At 45.2% G+C, this 23,261-nt stretch overlaps 2 protein-coding genes across 5 annotated transcripts in view; one reads left to right on the top strand and one right to left on the bottom strand.

The window, feature by feature from the left end:
- nsd3 (nuclear receptor binding SET domain protein 3) overlaps nucleotides 1–12,100 on the bottom strand; it is a 49,066-nt gene extending 36,966 nt beyond the window's left edge. For 3 of the 4 annotated variants that reach the window (XM_041901244.2, XM_045225736.1, XM_045225737.1), the window contains exons 1-13: nucleotides 11,811–12,100; nucleotides 8,340–9,400; nucleotides 7,944–8,103; nucleotides 7,682–7,836; nucleotides 4,838–5,449; nucleotides 4,573–4,723; nucleotides 4,351–4,451; nucleotides 4,172–4,217; nucleotides 3,903–4,033; nucleotides 3,635–3,760; nucleotides 2,198–2,324; nucleotides 1,474–1,677; nucleotides 1,159–1,338 (exon numbers count right to left, since the gene is read on the bottom strand). In XM_041901244.2, coding sequence (XP_041757178.2) covers nucleotides 1,159–1,338; nucleotides 1,474–1,677; nucleotides 2,198–2,324; nucleotides 3,635–3,760; nucleotides 3,903–4,033; nucleotides 4,172–4,217; nucleotides 4,351–4,451; nucleotides 4,573–4,723; nucleotides 4,838–5,449; nucleotides 7,682–7,836; nucleotides 7,944–8,103; nucleotides 8,340–9,356 — 3,010 coding nt within the window. In that variant the 5' untranslated portion in view covers nucleotides 9,357–9,400; nucleotides 11,811–12,100. The remainder of the gene's footprint in view (nucleotides 1–1,158; nucleotides 1,339–1,473; nucleotides 1,678–2,197; nucleotides 2,325–3,634; nucleotides 3,761–3,902; nucleotides 4,034–4,171; nucleotides 4,218–4,350; nucleotides 4,452–4,572; nucleotides 4,724–4,837; nucleotides 5,450–7,681; nucleotides 7,837–7,943; nucleotides 8,104–8,339; nucleotides 9,401–11,810) is intronic. The other variant, XM_045225735.1, reaches the window with a different exon arrangement.
- A 2,316-nt stretch (nucleotides 12,101–14,416) lies between these two features.
- On the top strand, nucleotides 14,417–22,819 carry LOC121584964 (endoplasmic reticulum-Golgi intermediate compartment protein 2). The gene is made up of 14 exons (XM_041901243.2): nucleotides 14,417–14,576; nucleotides 14,912–15,063; nucleotides 15,380–15,488; nucleotides 15,768–15,814; nucleotides 16,040–16,107; nucleotides 16,308–16,348; nucleotides 16,669–16,770; nucleotides 16,932–17,027; nucleotides 17,265–17,320; nucleotides 17,494–17,592; nucleotides 18,011–18,108; nucleotides 18,256–18,418; nucleotides 19,377–19,456; nucleotides 22,311–22,819. The coding sequence occupies exons 2-14, from the start codon at nucleotides 14,955–14,957 to the stop codon at nucleotides 22,386–22,388; spliced, it is 1,146 nt and encodes a 381-aa protein (XP_041757177.1). The 5' UTR covers nucleotides 14,417–14,576; nucleotides 14,912–14,954; the 3' UTR covers nucleotides 22,389–22,819.
- The last annotated feature ends 442 nt before the right edge of the window (nucleotides 22,820–23,261 follow it).

The raw sequence follows: 23,261 nt of genomic DNA, 5'->3' as shown, positions 1-23,261 counted from the left end.
CACAATGCCAAATATACTCTGGAGTTGCTTACCAAGACGACATTGAATGTTCCTGAGTGGCCGAGTTAGTTTTGACTTAAATCGGCTTGAAAATCTATGGCAAGACTTGAAAATGGCTAGCAATGATCAACAACCAACTTGACAGAGCTTGAAGAGTTTTAAAAAGAATGGACAAATATTGTATAATCCAGATTTACCCAGAAAGAGACTCATAGCTGTAATCGCTGCCAAAGGTGATTCTAACATGTATTGACTCAGGGGTGTGAATACTTATGAGATATTTCTGTATTTCATTTCCAATCATTTTTAAAATTATGTTTTCACTTTGTCATAATGGGGTATTATGTGTAGGTGGGTGAGAAAAAAAAATATTTAATCCATTTGAATTCAGGCTGTAACACAAAATGTGGAATAAGTCAAGGGTTATGAATACTTTCTGAAGGCACTACCACATCAGGTCCAAATGGTAAGTACAACAGAGACAACAGTAATGGTCAAATGTCACAAATACATTTACAAACAGGAGAATGCATCGTAACTATCATAAAGGTTGAATGAATCTCCACCATCACACAACTAGACAATGTTAGATATCCAGTTCTTCGAATAGCCACGTTCACACTGCACTTAGCCCAGGTCTAACAGCCGCCTTACCCTGGGATAGGAGTCTGCGGTTTTGAGGACTACTGAGGAGCACTGAGTTGAGAAAGATCAACCAACACCAGTAGTCTCCCCAGCTAAGCCTCTGTGGTCCCAGAGAGCATCACACACATCAATTACCACTAGGGGGATAAATACAGTTTGAATGATAAGAGAAGACTGGATTAGAGGGGATTAGATTTGGAGAGGGGGAGCGCTGGCTAACCCTTACACCTGAGAGGAACAGAAGGAGTTGGAGCTAGGGCTCTATTCACTCAAACACTGTGTCCAGAAGTCTCAGGGGGAGAACAAAGCCACATCCCTCTCTCCTGCTTCTCCTTCTGTCCTCCAGTCAAACATTGTCAAGCCACGGGGCTCCCCTTCGGGAGACAATGGGTCAGGGGCCCTGGTCAAAAGTAGTGCACTATATAGGGAATATAGTGCCATTTGGGACACAGAAAGGGTGAGTGAGTCAGGGTGGGTCCCTACAGGAGGTCTAAGGTGGGAAATAGAGCTTACCTCGGGCACAGAGGAAGCACCAGTTCACATTGACGGGTGAGGAGAGGAGGCCGTTCCTCTTGGCGATGCCATGGCGGCTGCAGATCATGATGTGGTGGGTGAGGACCACGCTGCCCGCTGCCACACAGCTGTCCCCTGTGTGGTACGCAACAGGGCAGCGCAGACAACGCATCATACGTCCTGGGGAGGGGGAGAGGAAGGAGAGACGAGTGTTAGACAAAGAGAGACTAACACCTACAGTATGTGAGGGGCCATGTCAAAAGCCTAAAGTGGCATCCGCTCCTCTCCATCTAGACCAGTGTTCTTCCTCCCTACCTTTGGTGGCTTGGTGCAGGTCTCTCTCCAGACAGCAGGTGGCACAGGTATGCTGGGGGCAGCGGAACCCCCCGCCTGTACCACCCCCCACAGTGCCAGGGAGTTTACGCACGCAGTCGTCATGGTAATACCGCCCGCAGCCAACCACTGAGCAGCGCAACACCTCCCCTCCCCCTGCCTTACAGCTGAAACACGAGTGAGAGCCTAGAGAGAGAGAGCGAGAGCGAGAGAGAGCGAGAGAGCGAGAGAGCGAGAGAGAGCGAGAGAGAGCGAGAGAGAGAGAGAGAGAGAGAGAGAGAGCAGAGAGAGAGAGAGAGAGAGAGAGAGAGAGAGAGAGAGAGAGAGAGAGAGAGAGAGAGAGAGAGAGAGAGAGAGAGAGAGAGAGAGAGAGGTGAATGCCAGTCTACTCTTCATTCCTCCATCAGAGAAATCTCTCATGTCTGCCGGGTTGAAATCACACAGAAATATTTGTCTGTAAGGTAATTTGCATAATCAGGGCTTAAGCAGTCTTCTCTGTTCACACCCACAGCTTCATCAGCATTCACAAAGTAGAAGGATGTGTCCTGGAATAACTTAAATAATCCTTTCAACCATTTCAGCCAAAATGATACTGTAAAGATTAAAGGAGCAATTAAAGAGAACATGTCTAATGGTTGTGTAGGTCTAGTAATGATTAGTATGTAAATGCATCGTGTATGTGTTGCGACATCATGCCATGTCTCACCGTTTCTACATTCCAGACATGTAAACTTGCCCTCGGGTATGGAGGCGAGACCCAGGCACTCCAGATGGAACAGCCGACAGCAGTCTCCCTCACACGACACCAGACCCTCTCCATACACCTCACAGATCTACACACAGAGGAAGATATAGAAACACCCAACCCTCTCCATACATACACCTTACAGTTCTACACAGAGAAACTGTCAGAAACCGTCTCAGGGAAGCTCATCTGCGTGCTCGTCATCCTCACCAGGGTCTTGACCTGACTGCAGTTCGGCGTCGCAACCGACTTCAGTGGGCAAATTCTCACCTTCGATGGCCACTGGCACACTGGAGAAGGAAGTGTGCTCTTCACAGATTAATCCTGGTTTCAACTGTACTGGGCAGATGGGGTTGTGTGGGCAAGCGGTTTGCTGATGTCAACGTTGTGAACAGAGTGCCCCATGGTGGCGGTGGGGTAATGGTATGGGCAGGCATAAGCTACGGACAACTAACAAAATGTCATTTTATCGATGGCAATTTGAACGCACAGAGATACCGTGACAAAATCCTGAGGCCCATTGTCGTGCCATTCAGCCGCCGCCATCACCTCATGTTTCAGCATCATAATGCATGGCCCCATGACGCAAGGATTTGTACACAATTTCTGGAAGCTGAAAAGGTCCCAGTTCTTCCATGGCCTGCATACTCACCAGACATGTCCACCCATTGAGCATGTTTGGGAGGCTCTTCATCGACGTGTACAATAGCATGTTCCAGTTCCCGCCAATATCCAGATACTTCGCACAGCCATTTAAAAAATATTTTACCTTTATTTAACTAGGCAAGTCAGTTAAGAACAAATTCTTATTTACAATGATGGCCTACACCGGCCAAACCCGGACGACGCTGGGCCAATTGTGCGCCGCCCTATGGGACTCCCAATCACGGCCGGTTGTGATACAGCCTGGAATCGAACCAGGGGGTCTGTAGTGACGCCTCAAGCACTGAGATGCAGTGCCTTAGACCACTGCACCACTCGGGAGCATTGAAGAGGAGTGGGACAACATTCCACAGGCCACAATCAACAGCGATGTGTCGTACTACATGAGGCAAATGGTGGTCACACCAGATACTGACTGCTTTTCTGATCCACTCCTCTACCTTTTTTTAAAGGTATCTGTGACCAACAGATGCATATCTGTATTCCCAGTCATGTGAAATCCATAGATTACATTAGGGCCAAATTTATTTATTTCAATTGACTGATTTCCTCATATGAACTGTAACTCAGTAATATCTTTGAAATTGTTGCCTGTTGCGCTTATATTTGTGTTCAGTGTATATTTCTTCTGCTTTCTTCTAAAATGATCACAGAGAGAGGGGAAGAGAGAAAATTTGGTGAAAAGACAGAAGAGGAGAAAGGAGGAGGGGATGGGAGAGGAGTGCAGTGGCGTACCTGGCAGACAGTGTCTCTCTTGGCTGTGCTGCTTCCTTGTCTGGAAAGACTGGAGTCCACTGACTGGCTGTCTGACGCGTCTGCATCTGCTGCTGCTGGACTGTCCAAACTCTTCCCAAACAGACTCTACACAAGAGAGAGTGGGCTTTGTGTGTGTATATATATATATATATATATATATACACACCTTGAGGTCATTTAGCCTTCTAAAGTCAGGGTCTGAGGTGTCTCAGTACTGAAAGCTTGGTGTGTGTGTGTGTGTGTTTACCTGGGGATCATTGAGGCCTCTAGAATCAGAGTCGGATGTGTCTCTGTACTGAGAGGAGGCCATCTCTACGTCTGTGGAGGCTCTGCTGCGTTTCTTCAGAGGCTTACAGGCATCCGAGATCTCACTGGCTCCTACACACACACACATCACAGGTTAACACACACCTCCACACCACTGCTTCCCTTTTTATGACCCAACACGTTAAACAAAGCCAGTATGCTTAGAGCAGGATGGGAAAGAGAGAGGCATAGGACTGAGCTGGAGTCTACCTTTCTGTGAGCCTGTTCTCAGAGTAGTCTCAGGAGCCATCTCACCCTGCAGGGAGACAGAAAAAGAGATCTGTTTCAGATCTCTCTGTTGTATTGTGATCCTCCTCTAGAGAACTGAGTGACAGAACCACCAGTATGGTACATTACAGAGGGGAACAGTGGTAGTAGCAGGTTGGTACCTGTTCCTTTTTAGTCTTCTTTTTGGGGACGGGCTCACAGCCCTTCTCTGACTCTGATCTGCTCCTCACTGACCTGCGCTGCTGCTTACGCTCCTGAGAACCTACCGGAAGGAGACACCTGGTTAAACACCTCTGCTATATGGGGAACATATTCACACCAACAGAATATTCACAACCGTTATCACCAGAGGACCCAGAAAACGTCCAAACACATGTACGTACCTGGTGGGGTGCTGTGCTGAGACCCAGGACAGGAGGTGTGCTGTGATGCTTCCTGGTCACTTCTCCTCTCCTCCCTGTCCTCTTTCTCCTCTCCCTCATCCCTCTTTTCCTCCTCCTCTGGACTGGGTTCCGGTTTAACTCCACAGCCCTGCTGGAGAAACAAAAACTCCACTTAGAAATAATGTTTCAATTCAGTTTAGAGCAACAACAACAACATTCATCACCATTGTCAACTAGGGAGTCTAGACCAATAGAGAGCACCCACCTCTGGTGAGCAGTATCCCAGGTCAGCCTGTCGGCCTTCTCCCTCCTCCCTCTCTCTCTCTCTCCGTGGTGAGGGCAGGGCTTTCCTCTGCAGCAGAGGCCACACTTGGTCACACTTGGTGATCTCCACATTTAGTTTCTTCATGGTAATAGAGAGAGGCAGCAGCTTCCTGGCAGCGGCTGTCTTCCAGGCCCTTACAGGGGCAGGGGACTCCTGGGTTCCCCCTGCCTCAGACAGGGCCTCCCGGGCAGGGGGGCTGGGCTGGCCAGGGTCACAGCTCTGGTCTTTCTCTGAGGTCTGGGGGACGGCTGGGTCATCTGCATTAGGAACACTACACTGCCTACAAGGCTGTCTTCTGGATGGCTCCGCCCGGTCCGGTGATGTCACTGCAACTTCTTCTTTCTTACTTGTTGCGATAGAAGAGCGTTGGGTACGACCGGCGGTCCTGGTTGAGGTCTTCTTGGCGGGTGGGGGAGCATTGGGGTCGGGGTCGACGTAGATGAAGGTGTAGTTGTCGATACGTTCCTGCTGAGTCATCAGGAAGGCGTCCTCTGCATGGCCGACGCCCACCTCCCACTGAGCACGCTCTCTCTGGGGGAAGGGCTTCATCAGCTGACACAAACACACACACATTTTAATTACATTTTGAAGACACTTATTTTTATTTTACCTTTATTTAACCAGGTAAGCCAGTTGAGAACAAGTTCTCATTTACAACTGCGACCTGGCCAAGATAAAGCAAAGCAGTGCGATAAAAAACAACACAGAGTTACATATGCGGTAAACAAAACATAAAGTCAAAAATACAACAGAAAATTTATATACAGTGTGTGCAAATGTAGCAAGTTATGGAGGTAAGGCAATAAATAGGCCATAGTGCAAAATAATTGCAATTTAGTATTAACACTGGAGTGATAGATGTGCAAGAGATGATGTGCAAATAGAGATACTGGGGTGCAAATGAGCATATCCAGTCAGTGCATTCAACTAAGTTTAGTAGGCCCTTTCTTCGAAATAGCCAATATCAGCAAAACATAATCACCACACCAGCTCAATCCCATACATACCCATTACTTCACCTACAATCCCATATACCTGTACGTATGTACACTACTACATACAGTGAGGGAAAAAAGTATTTGATCCCCTGCTGATTTTGTACGTTTGCCAACTGACAAAGACATGATCAGTCTATAATTTTAATGGTAGGTTTATTTGAACAGTGAGAGACAGAATAACAACAAAGAAATCCAGAAAAACGCATGTCAAAAATGTTATAAATTGATTTGCATTTTAATGAGGGAAATAAGTATTTGACCCCTCTGCAAAACATTACTTAGTACTTGGTGGCAAAACCCTTGTTGGCAATAACAGAGGTCAGACGTTTCTTGTAGTTGGCCACCAGGTTTGCACACATCTCAGGAGGGATTTTGTTCCACTCCTCTTTGCAGATCTTCTCCAAGTCATTAAGGTTGAGGCTGATGTTTGGCAACTCGAACCTTCAGCTCCCTCCACAGATTTTCTATGGGATTAAGGTCTGGAGACTGGCTAGGCCACTCCAGGACCTTAATGTGCTTCTTCTTGAGCCACTCCTTTGTTGCCTTGGCTGCGTGTTCTGGGTCATTGTCATGCTGGAATACCCATCCACGACCCATTTTCAATGCCCTGGTTGAGGGAAGGAGGTTCTCACCCAAGATTTTATGGTATATGGCCCCGTCCATCATCCCTTTGATGCGGTGAAGTTGTCCTGTCCCCTTAGCAGAAAAACACCCCCAAAGCATGTTTCCACCTCCATGTTTGACGGTGGGGATGGTGTTCTTGGGGTCATAGGCAGCATTCCTCCTCCTCCAAACACGGCGAGTTGAGTTGATGCCAAAGAGCTCAATTTTGGTCTCATCTGACCACAACACTTTCACCCAGTTCTCCTCTGAATCATTCAGATGTTCACTGGCAAACTTCAGACGGCCCTGTATATGTGCTTTCTTGAGCAGGGGGACCTTGCGGGCGCTGCAGGATTTCAGTCCTTCACGGCGTAGTGTGTTACCAATTGTTTTCTTGGTGACTATGGTCCCAGCTGCCTTGAGATCATTGACAAGATCCTCCCGTGTAGTTCTGAGCTGATTCCTCACCGTTCTCATGATCATTGCAACTCCACGAGGTGAGATCTTGCATGGAGCCCCAGGCCGAGGGAGATTGACAGTTATTTTGTGTTTCTTCCATTTGCGAATAATCGCACCAACTGTTGTCACTTTCTCAAAAAGCTGCTTGCCGGTGGTCTTGTAGCCCATTCCAGCCTTGTGTAGGTCTACAATCCTGTCCCTGACATCCTTGGAAAGCTCTTTGGGGTCTTGGCCATGGTGGAGAGTTTGGAATCTGATTGATTGATTGCTTCTGTGGACAGGTGTCTTTTATACAGGTAACAAGCTGAGATTAGGAGCACTAAGAGTGTGCTCCTAATCTCAGCTCGTTACCTGTATAAAAGACACCTGGGAGCCAGAAATCGTTCTGATTGAGAGGGGGTCCAAATACTTATTTCCCTCATTAAAATGCAAATCAATTTATAACATTTTAGACATGCGTTTTCTGGATTTTGTTGTTGTTATTCTGTCTCTCACTGTTCAAATAAACCTACCATTAAAATTATAGACTGATCATTTCTTTGTCAGTGGGCAAACGTACAAAATCAGCAGGGGTTCAAATACTTTTTTCCCTCACTGTAAATCTCATGTTCGAAGAAAAGTCATGGTGCAAGCCTCGAAAACAGGCCAGCCCTTTTCCCTTTAAACCGGTGTCAAGAGTGTGAGGTGGGTATACTTGTCAGGCCAGGCAGTGCTGTGTCTCTACCTTGTGTCTCTCTGCGGTGTTGGTGGTCTTGCGTAGCGTCTCAGCCTGCAGCTCATCAAACTGGTGTTCTCCCTGGTACATGACCACCCTCTTCTCATGGATCCAGGCCCGCTCCGCCACGCTGCCAAAGAACTGCACATGGTACTCCCTGTGACCTAGAGGGCCCGGAAGGACACAGACATACAGCAGTTAGAGGCTTTTAAACAGTTATGTCTACAGGTGCTGGATATCTGGAAGATGACACGAGTATAATAATTTTTACCCCGGGTGTTGATGCGTGTGTGGACGTTCATCTGGGGGTCACAGGAGACCATGCAGGGCCACCAGGGGTAGGTGCCCACCTTGGCCCACACCAGGTCCCCCACCTCGTGGTCCTTACAGCAGCCTGTACCTGTTATCACTGTAGGGTACTGCTTCTGGACCTACAGTACAGGGGGAGAGAAAACACACACACTCAGTTAGTGACAGGAGTCATGCCCTACCCCCAAGACACTTTTTGTAGATCTAAAGAATCAGATGGGTGTAAGCAATAACACACTGACTCATTACTTTGTCTGATGTCTGAAACTGTTGAAACGGTTACTCTTTTAGTACTGAATAGTAACTCAATTGCACTGGATGACCTCAACCGACAGAGTAGCAGCAAACCAACACATGCCTTAGGTGTCTTGGGCTCTGCTTTGATGGGGGTCTTCTGTGGCTTTTCTGTCTGCCCCACAGGCAGCTCCTGTGGCTGGGTCTGGGCCTGGGTGTGGGTCTGGAGCTGCATGTCCCTGGCCTGCCCTACAGTGCCCCCCTGTAGCTGCTCCTGGTCTTGCCCCTCTCCTTCTTCTTGCTCCCTGGCGGTCTTTTTCCTCTTCTCCTTCTTCCTCTCATGTCTGCGGTGGTTCTGGGAGGCCTCGCTGGCCTGGGACTCCTGCAGCAGGTCTCCACACAGCGCAGACTCAAACAGCTCCCTCCCGTTCTGGTACGTCTTTATGATCTTTAGCTTGATCTCTGGAGAGCTGGTCTTCTTCAGGACCTCGATGGAGGGAGCAGGGGGGGTGTGAGGAGGGTGGGAGGAAGGGGTGCTGTCCAGCAGGGACGGGGGAGGGCTGGTGGAGGGCAGGAGTAACGGGGGAGGAGGAGGGAGTACATGGGACATGCGGTGAGGTGACGGGCTGAGGTGGTGTTGGGAGGGCAGGGGTGGAGGGCTGTGTGGGTGAGTGTGAGGGTGGTAGTGATGAGGATGGTGGTGGTGAGGGTGATGGAGGTGGGGGTGTGAAGGTGGAGGAGGAGACAGAGGGGAGGGGGGTCTCTCCTGGAGGACAGGGGCCCTCAGGACCGTTCCCTCCCCAGGCATGAGGCAGTGTTCGCCATATCCCCGGATGGCCCCGTAACCATTGGCCGAGCCGTTGGGGAACTGGGGGTACATGGAGAACTTGGCCTGGGGCTCGTACAGGCCCAGCCCAGGGGGGTAACCATTGGAGACCGGTGGCATGTCCTCGGAGGCCGAGGGCGGGTAGGAGAACTCTGCCTCCAGGGCAGCGTCGTAGGACGGGGCTCCGTCCTCGCCCGCATCGCTGCCGGTGTCGTATGCACCCTCCTGCCGGATGTTGGCTGAGTCAATGAGCTGAGGGGGTTGTTGAATTGTATTTCCCATGATCCCTTGCATGAAAGAGAAGGAGAAATCCATTGTTGTGCTCCTGCATCCTTAACTGTCCTTTTCTCTGGCTGGACCTGGAGGAGGACCAAGATATAGGAGAGGGGTTGATATGATGTTAAGGGGAAATGGAGAGGATGATGACTGTAAGACAACATAATCTGATCTACAACTGTGCATCTCTCTTTTTTGATAAGGTAAGAACATTTAATCAATCATCACAGTCAGAGAAATAAAGTGACATACAGTATGATAACAGAACTGTCTAATCTAATCCTACTGTTAAGGAAAGCCATAGACTGTTCTGAGGAGAGCTTGTGCTATATCTCCTTGCTACATTAAATAATGAAACTGATCTCCAGTTTCACATGCTTGAAATCTCTAGTCTTTCCCATAATAAGACCTAAGAGCTCCCTGCACAGCATGCACTGAATATACAAAAATATGTCTGCTGAATGCTTCGCTTTTGCCCATATTTTTTAAGGCTGGTCATCTCTCATTCACGTTAATTTAATAAAGTTGTTATTCGTGTCCTTATACTCAACTGGTAAATGTTCATGTACAGATGACCAAAATGTTGATCATCACGCTAGCTATGAGATAAAAATGCCTTAAGGACATACACGACTACAAAATCTGTCATTACAGATTATTGTCTCTTTCAAAACCCCTGTGGAGCTAGCTTGTCTACCCCTCAGGGAGACCACCGTTTTGGGAAACACTGACTGAGTGAGCTAGGCCACAGTACCTCTGTGTAATGTCTGTCTAATGGGAGAGATCCCTGCCAGTAGTGTAGAGCCAACTTCAAGAGTGCCAATGGCTGTGTTTACACAGGCAGCCCAATTCTGATCTTTTGCCCAATTATTGGCAAAGGAGCTGATCTGATCGGTCGCCAGTTGGATGGTGTTTCCTCCGACACATTGGTGCGGATGGCTTCCGGGTTAAGCGAGCAGTGTGTCAAGAAGCAGTGCGGCTTGGCAGGGTCATGTTTCGGAGGACGCATGGCTCTCGACCTTCGCCTCTCCTGAGTCCATAGGGGAGTTGCAGCGATAGGACAAGACTGTAACTACAAATTGGATATCACGAAATTTGGGAGAAAAAGGGGTAAAAGTACACAAAAAACTAAAATAAAAAATAAAAAATTGTGGAAAACTATCGGAATTATAGGCTGCCTGTGTAAACACAGCCAAAGAGTCCAACTCATCACTCAAACAACACAGACAATTAACAGCTCTGAAGGACTAATAAGGAATGGATTGCTAGGTAGTTGGCCATGTTGTGGTTATTTAAGAATTGACTTCTGTTGTAGTTATTCTGACCCTGTGACCTGATCAGGAAAAACATGATAGCCTTTATGAGCACACTACAGTGACAGCCTACAGTATCCGTTTTTCCTGGTCAGTTCACACAGTATAACTAGACCATGGGGACCTAATACAATTTGTTTTTTTAGCCTCTGCCAAAATATGGGAAATCCTTAATTTCACTTTTAAATAAATCCTATTGTTGGATCTTAAACATTCACCAATCAATGCAATGTACTATTACGGTAAAGGCAAGCACTAAGCATTTCATCCAGAAGTCAAACTGCTCTGGGTGTAAAGGGCTGACAGGGTTGCCTAAGGACCAAGCTTACCATGCCCTGGATGAGACAGAACGAAATACAGTGATAATGCATGAATATATGGCTTCCGAAATGTAACAGTGTCATATTGAAATTGGAAAGTGAAATTGAAAGTGTCATAACGTTGTTACATGCACAAAATAACCTTGAATCGATATGTATTTTTTGGTATAGACTGAACCTTGATTTGATTCAGATTAAGCAGACTTTCCTGCCATTCACAAGGTGATATAAGGGAAAATAATGGTTTTTTATTAACATATATTACAGCTACAGCTGCTGGATGAGAATATACAGTAAAGATCACGCGGTCCAGCTTTGCATACACGAATTGAGACACTGTACAACTGGGGTCATTTTATTGACGAAAACGATACACAGACGGACTGAAATATTGTTACATTGTTTCACTGAGTGATTGAACTGCATCATTAGCAGCAGTGCTGTGCATCGTTCAAATGCTATGTGTTAAGTTAGCTAGCTTGCATGAACACTGGCAAATCAAATATGTTGCTTGTCAATATAAAAACACGTATCAAAAGCCGAGATGATGTTCTTGTATTCTGGCACGTCCGCAATGTCAACACATTGATTTATGTTGCCATTTCAATACGATGCGGAAGACTAGAAACACGATGGCAAACGAAGCTACATATTGTTACCAATATGGCTGCCATTGCGCCTTTAAATCAAAATTGTCTACCGTGATTATACCTCAATCATTCGTTTGAAGAAAACGAGGATATAACAATATCCTAAATCTACACGGCTAAATGCACCGTTACGATAATAACAGCAAGCTGATTATCAACGAGAAAGAAATACTGAGAGTCGCGAGATGTAGTAAAATAAAATGTCATTACCTTCAGCGTGTCCCATTCTAAACACATACACCAGATATCTGCGCTTCCTTGAGCAATTTACAAAAAGAGAAAAACAGAGTGCAGGCCTCCTCGTTTCTAACGCAATTCATTAATAGGGGCAATTTACAGCCATTGCTCGGTCCCCATGTCTTGTCTTATGGCTGTAGAACCTAAAGGGGCCTAGTATTTTGCGGAATCTCTGTGGGAATTATGAATAAATCTCGCCCCTTTTGTATTTCAATTTCACTTGCTCCCTCTTCCTCTAGCTGAAACAAAATCGCCCTGCTTTGGGCCTTGTCTGTCTCGGTCAGCGCCAAATCACACGCTCTCGATTGGCCGGGGTCACACAACCAGGCGCACATCGGGATGTGTAGTTCCATTCCATCGGAGAAAAGCAGCAGAATAAAAATACATGTAGCCTATAAAGAAACAATGAAAAATAAAATGCAGTGAAACATAAGCAAATATTTTATTAAATTAGCCTAGGTTAGGTCTTTGACATAAATAAACAAATTAGGCCAACTCATATCATGTCAAATTATGCCTTCATGCTGAAAATACATACATTATAAGAGATTACTCATTTTTATGAAACAATCTGATGTCGGTTGATGATGATATGGTAGCCACTATCAGTTATTGCGTGAATGGATAATATAAGGGCCCAGGTAGCCCTGTGGTTTACTAAACCAATAGCGTTGTATATAGAGATCGCAACATTGTATCTGTTCCATTATGGCGTCTGTGAGCGCAAGGCAAGCCATTGAGGCCATCTCTATTTTGAATTAGTCCATTTTCTTCTTCTACTACTTCTATGAGTTAGTAAACAAACTGAAAGGGTGCATACTGCCCCCTGGAGTGTGTTGTTTGAATAGGTATAAAGCCAAGGTTGGCGAAATACTGGCACCTGCAGTTATGGAATGTTTACTCATGAGTATAATATAATATAATAATATGCCATTTAGCAGACGCTTTTATCCAAAGCGACTTACAGTCATGCGTGCATACATTTTTACGTATGGTTCATTGGTTGATCCCTCCTGACGACCTGGAACATTTACATTTTAGTCATTTAGCAGACATGCTTATCTAGAGCGACTTACAGTAGTGAGTGCATACATTTTCATACTTTTTTGTACTGCTCCCCTGTGGGAATCAAACCCACAACCCTGGCGTTGCAAGCACCATGTTCGTTTTTTTTCTCCATCACTCACAGCCGAAGATATTAACATTTTACATTCATTCAATGTCTGTCCTGTTTCTGGATGAAGATGTCGCTGCTGCTCCAGTGCGCACTGAGTGCTAGTGTGCAGGCATTATGGGCTCTGTAAAGCAGATGGCAACCACCACAAAACAGCGTATGCGAACGTGAGTAGATTACGTTGAAAACAACAGTCTGTCATCTTGGACTCTGTCTCCAGTTCATATATATCTCAGTGGTCCCACCCAGTTGACTACTTAAAAATGGTGAACTTCCTCAATGGTGCTGCCCACGCTAAAACTGGCTTTTGGGCACTAGAGTCCTATATAATAATAATATGCCATTTAGCAGACGCTTTTATCCAAAGCGACTTACAGTCATGTGTGCATACATTTTTACTTATGGGTGGTCCCGGGGATCGAACCCACTACCCTGGCGTTACAAGCGCCATGCTCTACCAATTGAGCTACAGAAGACCACAGCTCTATGACTAAACCTAACAAAACATAGGCTACAGCAGAGTTTCTAAACCATCTTTAGCTACAGTACCTCAGTAGGCAAACATCGAAAACTTGGTAATGTGAGAGCATAGTTTAGTAGCTATCAGTGGCGCACCGTTGGTTTTAGAAGTGGGGGGGATATATATTTCCATCCAGTCAGATAAACATTTACATTTCAGTCATTTAGCAGACGCTCTTATCCAGAGCGACTTACAGTTAGTGAGTGCATACATTATTTTTCATACTGGCCCCGCGTGGGAATCGAACCCACAACCCTGGCGTTGCAAACACCATGCTCTACCAACTGAGCTACATCCCTGCCGGCCATTCCCTCCCCTACCCTGGACGACGCTGGGCCAATTGTGCGCCGCCCCATGGGTCTCCCGGTCACAGCCGGCTACGACAGAGCCTGGATTCGAACCTGCGATGCAGTGCCTTAGACCACTGCGCCATTCGGGAGTACACAAACAGCCTACCCGACCACTTGGAGGCGTCTACATGGTCCTAAAGCACACCGTTGCCTCGTTTTGTATCACATTCCAATGATAAAACGGCAAAAATGCAATTTCAGAATGTGGCAGGGACAAAGTTGCGCCCCCGGTTATACTGTATACTGTATAACTATAGTAGCTTTCCTCTGGGCACATACCTAAATTCAACATCTATTTCACGTTGGTTCAACATAATTTCATTGAAATGACGTGGAAACAATGTTGATCCAACCAGTGTGTGCCCAGTGGGTTATGTGCAAATTGTTGTAATTTTCAATGTTCACATGTTTCATGGAATGAATTCGATGGGCACTCATTGGGATGTCTTGCGCGCAGTCAGTCGGCTTACTGTTGATCACCAGAGGGCGCTGTGGAGAAATTAAAGCACTCTACTCAAACTTCTATGGTAGTACACCGGGTCAAAGGTTAGCAGCGACAGTTTTGTTTTTTGCAACAACCAAGACAGGATCCAGATGTTTCAATCCTAAACTAAGCATAGAACAATGGATTGATAAAAAATCGGATTTCCCTCTATGGCGAAAATGAATGGGCATCCGAGGCAGTAAAGACCGAAGTATGATTATTATAAAATACACAGCCGTGTTTGATAGCTACCGGTAGCCAATATAGCTAGCTGGCTAACTACAAGCTTCCCGTCAGCTGGGCAACGTCAGTAGGCAAATATACTGTTAAAAGTGCCAGGTGGTGGCTCAGAATAGTCTGTGCATACCTGTGGTCAGAAACAGATGGCAGGGTTTAAACTTGCCATTCTTGTTTGCTAGCGAGAAAATATTATAGTTTTTATGAAGCCCCTTCCAGCGGCCACTGTCAAAAGTATTCGGATATGAAATTATTTGTATGAGATTGCTAGGCAATATAACAAAGTGAACTTCTATGTTGAACTTAAAGATTTAATGCATGAGGGATCCAGTGGACGCTTGCCCCCAACAAGATGAGGAGACTAGTGTCCCGGAAGAAGGCTCTAACGCTGGTGAAGGAGCTGGATGCTTTCCCCAAGGTTCCAGAGAGCTATGTGGAAACCACAGCCAGTGGGGGAACAGGTGCGTTATTAACTAGCCAATGTAAATATGAATTTCAATGAAACTATTCTTAACTTAAAATTAGAGCTTGGATACATTGTAAAATGTTAAATTCATGTATGATATTAAGAATAACCCAACACCGTGTCCATCCATGATGTCAACCGTAGTATAAGTGCAATGGACAAACTAACATATAGGGCAAAGTTTAGAACCGAGCATCTAGGCCAACCCTAGTATAGTCATGTACCTGTTTACTTATTTTAATCAATGAGTAGCCTACTCCAGTTGTAAACTTGGCCTTCTACATCACTCATTATTTGCTGTCTTTTCACAGTGTCCCTGATAGCCTTCACAGCCATGGCTCTGCTGGCTTTCCTTGAGTTCTTTGTGTATCGAGACACGTGGATGAAGTATGAGTATGAAGTCGATAAAGACTTCTCCAGGTAAAAAACAACTCTCAGAACATGGTCATGTTCATTAGGCACCAAACATATATATTTTCTAAACCATTTTGCAGTGGGAAATGAATGTTTGTTATTGGGCAAGTCTAGTTGGTCCCTACAAGTTTCAGTCCATTTGCTTCCGTTTGGTGCCTAATGAACACAAACCAGCAGTCTGGCATATATTTTTGTTAGCTGGGCAACGTCAGCAGGAAAATACTTACCGTACAGCTCCAAGTAAACTATAGAGCTAACTAACACAATCTTTTCTCTCTTTTGCAGTAAATTAAGAATAAACATAGACATCACCGTTGCCATGAGGTGTCAATGTAAGTATGTACACTGTTTGAAGGTTGCTCTCACAATTTAGGCCTAGGCAGGGACATCTAGGATATAATGTGACTGTATTTATGTCTGTAGTAGAATTAACATTTCAGTAGTGTTGTATGAAGTCATTGACTGTAGGCAGCCCTTGTCTTCCATCATGTCATATTGATTAATTTATTGATTATATTATTCATTGATTTGCTGTTTGTCTGGGTGGCTGTATGTAGTTGTAGGTGCAGATGTCCTAGACTTGGCAGAGACCATGGTAGCTTCAGATGGCCTAAATTATGACCCAGTAAGTATGACTCTGTCTGGTACCTGCTATAGCACCCTATCCAGGCCAGTAAGTTAAGAACAGTTAAGAAGTCACAATGACGACCTGACAAATGACAAGATGCAAGTGCGGTGAGAATTCAGGGTTCCATAAATTTCATCATAATATCTTTCCAGTGACAATGCCCTTTTAAAATATTTTTTTCCATGGTCACCGTGCAGGTCACCTTTGACCTCTCTCCTCAGCAAAGGCTGTGGCACAGGTAAGATATAGATATCCTCCTGAATTAAGACTTGTGGCCGATATGTCTACTGACAATATAGAAATGCATCTGCACATGCACAACTAAAATAGTAATGTTGCATACAGTGAAGCAAAAGATGAGATGATTGGCTACATGTGGCACATTTACAGACATTTTAATGATTATGCATTATACCTGTCAAATAAACCTAGTAAAGTAAAGACAGTATGGTGGAGTGAAGGCTATCAATTGACCATCTGTTATAACTTCTCACTCCTACATGGTGACTCCTGTGTTTAACCTTTCCCTTGCTCACTCATCTCCCCTTTCCTCCCCAGAACTCTGCTGATGATCCAGGACCGACTTAGGGAGGAGCACTCGCTGCAGGATGTGATCTTCAAGACAGTCCTGAAAGGATCCCCTACTGCCCTGCCTCCCAGGTCTGTAAAAAGAAAAATACAGCTTTGCTGTGACGCAGTGTGTGTGTTTAAGTGAAGTGTGTGAAATTAGGTATTGAAGTGATTGATAAACTATATTGAATGATTACGGTTATGTTATTGAAGTGACTCTCCTCCCCTCTTCCCATCTATTCTCCTTCGAGAGAGGACAGCCCCTCCCAGTCGCCTGCGGCCTGCAGGATACACGGCCATCTTTATGTCAACAAGGTGGCTGGCAACTTCCACATCACTGTGGGCAAGTAGGTCACCTCTCCTCATTCTACAACTAACTCTAGCTACAGTGTGCCCTAATGAGCACAATGAATGTTTGTTATTGGACAAGTCCAGGTAGTCCCTCCCTGTTTGTCTGTTTTTCTCAGTTGGGTGCCTAATGAACATGACCTAGATGTTTGACTCTTGAATGTGTGATGTCATGAGTTATTATGCCCTATGTGGGAGGAGTCTCTGCAAGCTTGACCTTGTCACATCACATACAGGGCTATCCCACATCCTAGAGGCCACGCCCATCTAGCGGCCCTTGTCAGCCACGATAGTAAGTTTCTTTGTTTCGAGTTTAACTCCCATACATGATACATACAAACATTTTGCACAGATGTAAGTTATGATGGAACTATGTGCTGTCTTCACAATTGAGTTTAAACACATTTAAACCTGACGATATCCATAGACCTGAAGTTAATGATTGTTCTGATTTGTTGTTTACAGCGTACAACTTCTCCCATCGCATCGACCACCTGTCGTTCGGAGAGGAGATCCCAGGGATCATCAACCCTCTGGACGGGACAGAGAAAGTCTGCACTGACCGTAAGTAAAAGGACACCACGTCAGTCCTGGGTTCAAATACTATTCAAAATAATTCAAATACTTACGCTGTGCTTGATTGAGCTTGCCTGTTGCAATGGAACCAATAGAAAAATCCCAAAATGGCAATCCCCACACACCTGGCACTCCACGCAATTATTAAAGCATTGGAAAGATTTCAAATAGTATTTATACTCAGGGCTTTATCACGTCACATCAAACAGGCTTCATGTCATGACAGACTTCCTAAATGCACAGATAAGTCATGGGTTTTTGGGAGAAGTAGTTTGTCTGCCTCAACATGTTAGTTATGAAGAAATTGTGACATTCTATAGGAATTGTAACTTTGTTAATGTCATCCTACATTAAAGAATACTATTGTTCCTAAATACAGACTATGTTTTTCTCTGATCCTTGTCAGATAATCAGATGTTCCAGTACTTCATCACCATAGTGCCCACCAAACTGAACACCTACCAGATCTCAGCAGACACAAACCAGTACTCTGTCACCGAAAGGGTAGGTCCAGAATGTGTGATTGTGTGTTTGTTTGAGTGTACAAGCTGTATGCTGTGTGTGTGTGTGTGTGTGTGTGTGTGTGGATGAACTGAAGGTGTGGGTGCATTATCATCCTTTCACCCTGTGTGGGTGTGTGTGTTTTTGTAGGAGCGGGTGATCAACCATGCGGTGGGCAGCCATGGAGTCTCTGGGATCTTTATGAAGTATGACATCAGCTCGTTGATGGTGACGGTCACAGAGCAGCACATGCCCCTGTGGAGGTTCCTCGTCAGGCTTTGTGGCATCATCGGTGGCATCTTCTCCACCACAGGTACACACACACCCACACACAGCTGGCCACAAGAGTACAGGGGTGTATTCAGTAGTGCGTAACCTAGCAAAATGTTTTGCAACAAAACAAGTGTCTCTTATTGAACAAGTTCAGGTTAGTCCCTCCCTGTTTTGTCCCATTTGCTTCCTAGGGAAAACACCCCAACTATGTCCACCTGGGTCATGTTCATTAGGGCACATCGTAGCAAAACGTTGTGCAACGGAAAAAGAAAATGGGCAGGTAGTCCCTTCCTGTTTCAGTCTTTCTGATGTTCGGTGCCTAATGAACACGACCCTGATTTACTACAAACCTAACAGGACCCACACCTAACCCCAGCCCTTTAGGCAGAAATCACAGAGCACTAGTTGTAAAAATCATCCTTCCTCATCATCATTTTGTGACGTCTAAAGGCGTCCGCATGCTTCCCAGCCGAAACAGTTCAGAAGAGTTTGTGCATATATTATCACGACATCTTGTGACGTTTTTATTCGTTTTGGACTTCGGTAAGGTTTTTTTCGGCTGTCGCACAAAACATTTTTTTCAGAGGCAAGCCGAAGTCTACGCCCCTTTGTCGGTGATTGGTCAAAAGTAGGGATTCTTCAATAACATCTTTGTCATTCAACAAGAGACGACTTGTTTTCATGCACATTTTTTCATTGAGAAATACTGCACCAAACATCTTAGATGTACAATTACGCAACTAAGATCTCGGCAAAAACGTCAAAATTAATGAGATTTCTTGAGTTATCTTAGATTAATTCAGACTATTTTGAGCAAGTGTATACTGGCTACGACATCTCAAAATGGAAAAAAAGTACTATTGCCATTTTTCTTCTCGTTTTTCAAGCGAATATATTTTTTAGGGAGTATGCAAGCACACTCGTTCGGTTCGCCTAAGGCGCCAGTCGAACTGAATCATGTGGAAGCCTTAAGACTCCTCTCTGTCCTCTCCATACAGGTATGATCCATGGAATGGTGGGCTTCTTGGTGGACGTTGTCTGCTGTCGCCTCCAACTAGGAGTCTACAAACCCCGGGAGGCAAGTCAACAGATCACAAAACTCATACCCTTGTCACAAGCTTGTTCATTCCACAGATGTAAAGTAGATGCAGAAAGTGTCAATAAAAATAAAAAAAGTAAATATAAACTCAGTAAAAAAAGAAACTTTTTTCAGGACCCTGTCTTTCAACGATAATTCATAAAAATCCAAATAACTTCACAGATCTTCATTATAAAGGGTTTAAACACTGTTTCCCATGCTTGTTCAATGAACCATAAACAATTAATGAACATGCACCTGTGGAACGGTTGTTAAGACACTAACAGCTTACAGACTGTAGGCAATTAAGGTCACAGTTATGAAAACCTAGGACACTAAAGAGGCCTTTCTACTGACTCTGAAAAACACCAAAAGAAAGATGCCCAGGGTCCCTGCTCATCTGCGTGAACGTGCCTTAGGCATGCTGCGAGGAGGCATGAGGATTGCAGATGTGGCCAGGGCAATAAATTGCAATGTCCGTACTGTGAGACGCCTAAGACAGCGCTACAGGGAGACAGGACGGACAGCTGATCGTCCTCGCAGTGGACAGGTACAGGATGGCAACAGCAACTGCCCGAGTTACACCAGGAACGCACAATCCCTCCATCAGTGCTCAGACTGTCCGCAATAGGCTGAGAGAGGCTGGACTGAGGGCTTGTAGGCCTGTTGTAAGGCAGGTCCTCATCAGACATCACCGGCAACAACGTCGCCTATGGGCACAAACCCACGGTCGCTGGACCAGAAAAAAAGTGCTCTTCACTGACGAGTCGCGGTTTTGTCTCACCAGGGGTGATGGTCGGATTCGCGTTTATCGAAGGAATGAGCGTTACACCGAGGCCTGTACTCTGGAGCGGGATCGATTTGGAGGTGGAGGGTCCGTCATGGTCTGGGGCGGTGTGTCACAGCATCATCGGACTGAGCTTGTTGTCATTGCAGGCAATCTCAACACTGTGCGTTACAGGGAAGACATCCTCCTCCCTCATGTGGTACCCTTCCTGCAGGCTCATCCTGACATGACCCTCCAGCATGACAATGCCACCAGCCATACTGCTCGTTCTGTGCGTGATTTCCTGCAAGACAGGAATGTCAGTGTTCTGCCATGGCCAGCGAAGAGCCCGGATCTCAATCCCATTGAGCACGTCTGGGAATTGTTGGATCAGAGGATGAGGGCTAGGGCCATTCCCCCCAGAAATGTCTGGGAACTTGCAGGTGCCTTGGTGGAAGAGTGGGGTAACATCTCACAGCAAGAACTGGCCAATCTGGTGCAGTCCATGAGGAGGAGATGCACTGCAGTACTTAATGCAGCTGGTGGCCACACCAGATACTGACTTTTACTTTTGATTTTGACCCCCCCTTTGTTCAGGGACACATTATTCAATTTCTGTTAGTCACATGTCTGTGGAACTTGTTCAGTTTATGTCTCAGTTGTTGAATCTTGTTATGTTCATACAAATATTTACACATGTTAAGTTTGCTGAAAATAAACACAGTTGACAGTGAGAGGACATTTCTTTTTTTGCTGAGTTTATAACGAAAGTAGCATAGGATACCCTTAACATAAGCATTTTGATCAATATCTGAATTGGACCGTAGTTAGCGTTGGTTTTTCCTTTTCTCATCGCATGCTGCTCTACTGCTAATTTCATTTGAAAATACATCAAAATAAACGTAAATTGAAGGGTGGTTTTCTGGACATAGATTAAAGCATGTTCGTTGAAAGTGCTTTTTAGTCCAGGACTAGGCTTAATCTGTTTCCTGGAAACCACACTTAAGTGTCCCATTTCTTTGATTTTTATACATTGAACCAAAATATAAACGCAACATGTAAAGTGTTGGTCCCATATTTCATGAGCTGAATTAAAAGATCCTAGCAATTTTCCATACGCACAAAAAGCTTGTTTCTCAAAAATGTTGTGCACAAATTTGTTTACATCCCTGTTAGTGAGCATTTCTCTATTGCCAAGATAATCCATCCACCTGATTTAAACAGCATGATCATTACACAGGTGCACCTTGTGCTGGGAACAATAAAAAGCCACTCTAAAATGTGCAGTTTTGTCACATCACACAATGCCACAAATGTGTCAAGTTCTGAGGGAGCGTGCAAAGGCATGCTGACTGCAGAAATATCTGCCAGAGCTGTTTCTAGAGAATGTAATGTTAATTTCTCTACCATAAGCCACTTCCAACGTCGTTTTAGAGAATTTTGCAGTACATCCAAACGGCCTCACAACCGCAGACGACATGTAACAACGCCAGCTCAGGACCAACGAACACAATTGCATTTTATCGATGGCCATTTTAATGCACAGAGATACCGTGACAAGATCCTGAGGCCCATTGTCGTGCCGTTCATCCGCCGGCATCGCCTCATGTTTCAGCATGATAATGCATGGCCCCATGTTGCAAGGATCTGTACACAATTCCTGGAAGCTGAAAATGTCCCAGTTCACTCACCAGACATGTCACCCATTGAGCATGTTTGGGATGCTCTGGATCGACGTGTACGACAGTGTGTTCCAGTGGAACAACATTCCACAGGCCACAATCAACAACCTGATCAACTCAATGCGAAGGAGATGTCGCGCTGCATGAGGCAAAGGGTGGTCCCACCAGATACTGATTGGTTTTCTGATCCACCGCCCTACTTTTTATTTTTAAGGTATCTGTGACCAACAGATGCATATCTGTATTCCCAGTCATGTGAAATCCATAGATTATGGCCTAATTTATTTATTTCAAATGACAGATTTCCTTATATGAACTGTAATTCAGTAAAATCTTTGAAATTGTTGCATGTTGCGTTTATATTTTAGTTCAGTGTACTTTAATGTTTTCCCTCTCTCATTCTCAGATGGGCCTGCTGGACGACCATGTAAATAACCAAGCCCCGGCCCCGCCCCTGGAAGCTACAGAAAACCACACCCACTGACAGGACTCCCTAGGACAGGGATCATCAACTAGATCAGGGCTCTCCAACCCTGTTCCTGGAGAGCTACCCTCCTGTAGGTTTTCGCTCCAACCCCAGTTTTAACTGAACTGGTTCAGCTTTTCAACCAACTAATTATTAGAATCAGGTGCTCTAGATTAGTGTTGGAGCGAAAACCTACAGAAAGGTAGCTCTCCAGGAACAGGGTTGAAGAGCCCTGAACTAGATTCAGCCGCAGGCCGATTTTTTTAAAATTTTCTAGAGCGGATGGTCAAGAGGCCGGAACATAATTACAAATAATTTGTAGACTGCAAATTGACCTTAACAATAATAATTTAAAACCTTGCTTACATTTGTATACGATCACATATCTCTCTGTAATGCGTGGGAATATTTTGGAACTGATTTTCAAAATTAAAATGACTTGCAGCTGATTTGCTGGTGTTTTTACAGTCTTTTATGTCTGGGTGGGCAAATACAATCACCCGTGGGAACTGGATCCCAATCAGTGGCGTGTATTCATGGATGCCAAGGGAAGCCAGGCTTCCCCAAAAAAATTACCGATAAAAAAACATAAAATAATTGATTTAGTCTCTGTGTTTCATAATTGTCCTTCAATTCGCAAGAGGCTGAATGTATCTCACTAAGAAAGCATCTGAGCGAGCGAAACAGCGCCCCTCTGTCTCTCTAAGTGTAGGCCATCTATCTGATGCTGTCTGGTCCAAAGGAGTATGACATTGTTGCTGCCCGTAGCATTGAAGGCAAGGGCAGCCGGTGAGCATTTGGCCTCCCTTGATTATTTTTTAAAATACAAATTAGCCAATCAGCGTTGAGCTAAACTGAGCGAGCTCAACACTGAATGGTCCTGGCGCACAA

Source organism: Coregonus clupeaformis, chromosome 16, assembly GCF_020615455.1.
Source record: "Coregonus clupeaformis isolate EN_2021a chromosome 16, ASM2061545v1, whole genome shotgun sequence".
Classification (NCBI taxonomy): Eukaryota; Metazoa; Chordata; class Actinopteri; order Salmoniformes; family Salmonidae; genus Coregonus; species Coregonus clupeaformis.
This window is presented reverse-complemented; position numbering and strand designations above follow the sequence as displayed.

What these genes read in the sequence shown, in the direction of transcription:
- LOC121584964 (XM_041901243.2), top strand. Translation starts at nt 14,955, where the DNA reads ATGAGGAGACTAGTGTCCCGGAAGAAGGCTCTAACGCTGGTGAAGGAG. An exon ending in GTCGATAAAGACTTCTCCAG is followed by an intron (nt 15,489 to 15,767) that starts GTAAAAAACAAC and finishes TCTCTTTTGCAG; the next exon opens with TAAATTAAGAATAAACATAG. An exon ending in TTCCACATCACTGTGGGCAA is followed by an intron (nt 17,028 to 17,264) that starts GTAGGTCACCTC and finishes CATCACATACAG; the next exon opens with GGCTATCCCACATCCTAGAG.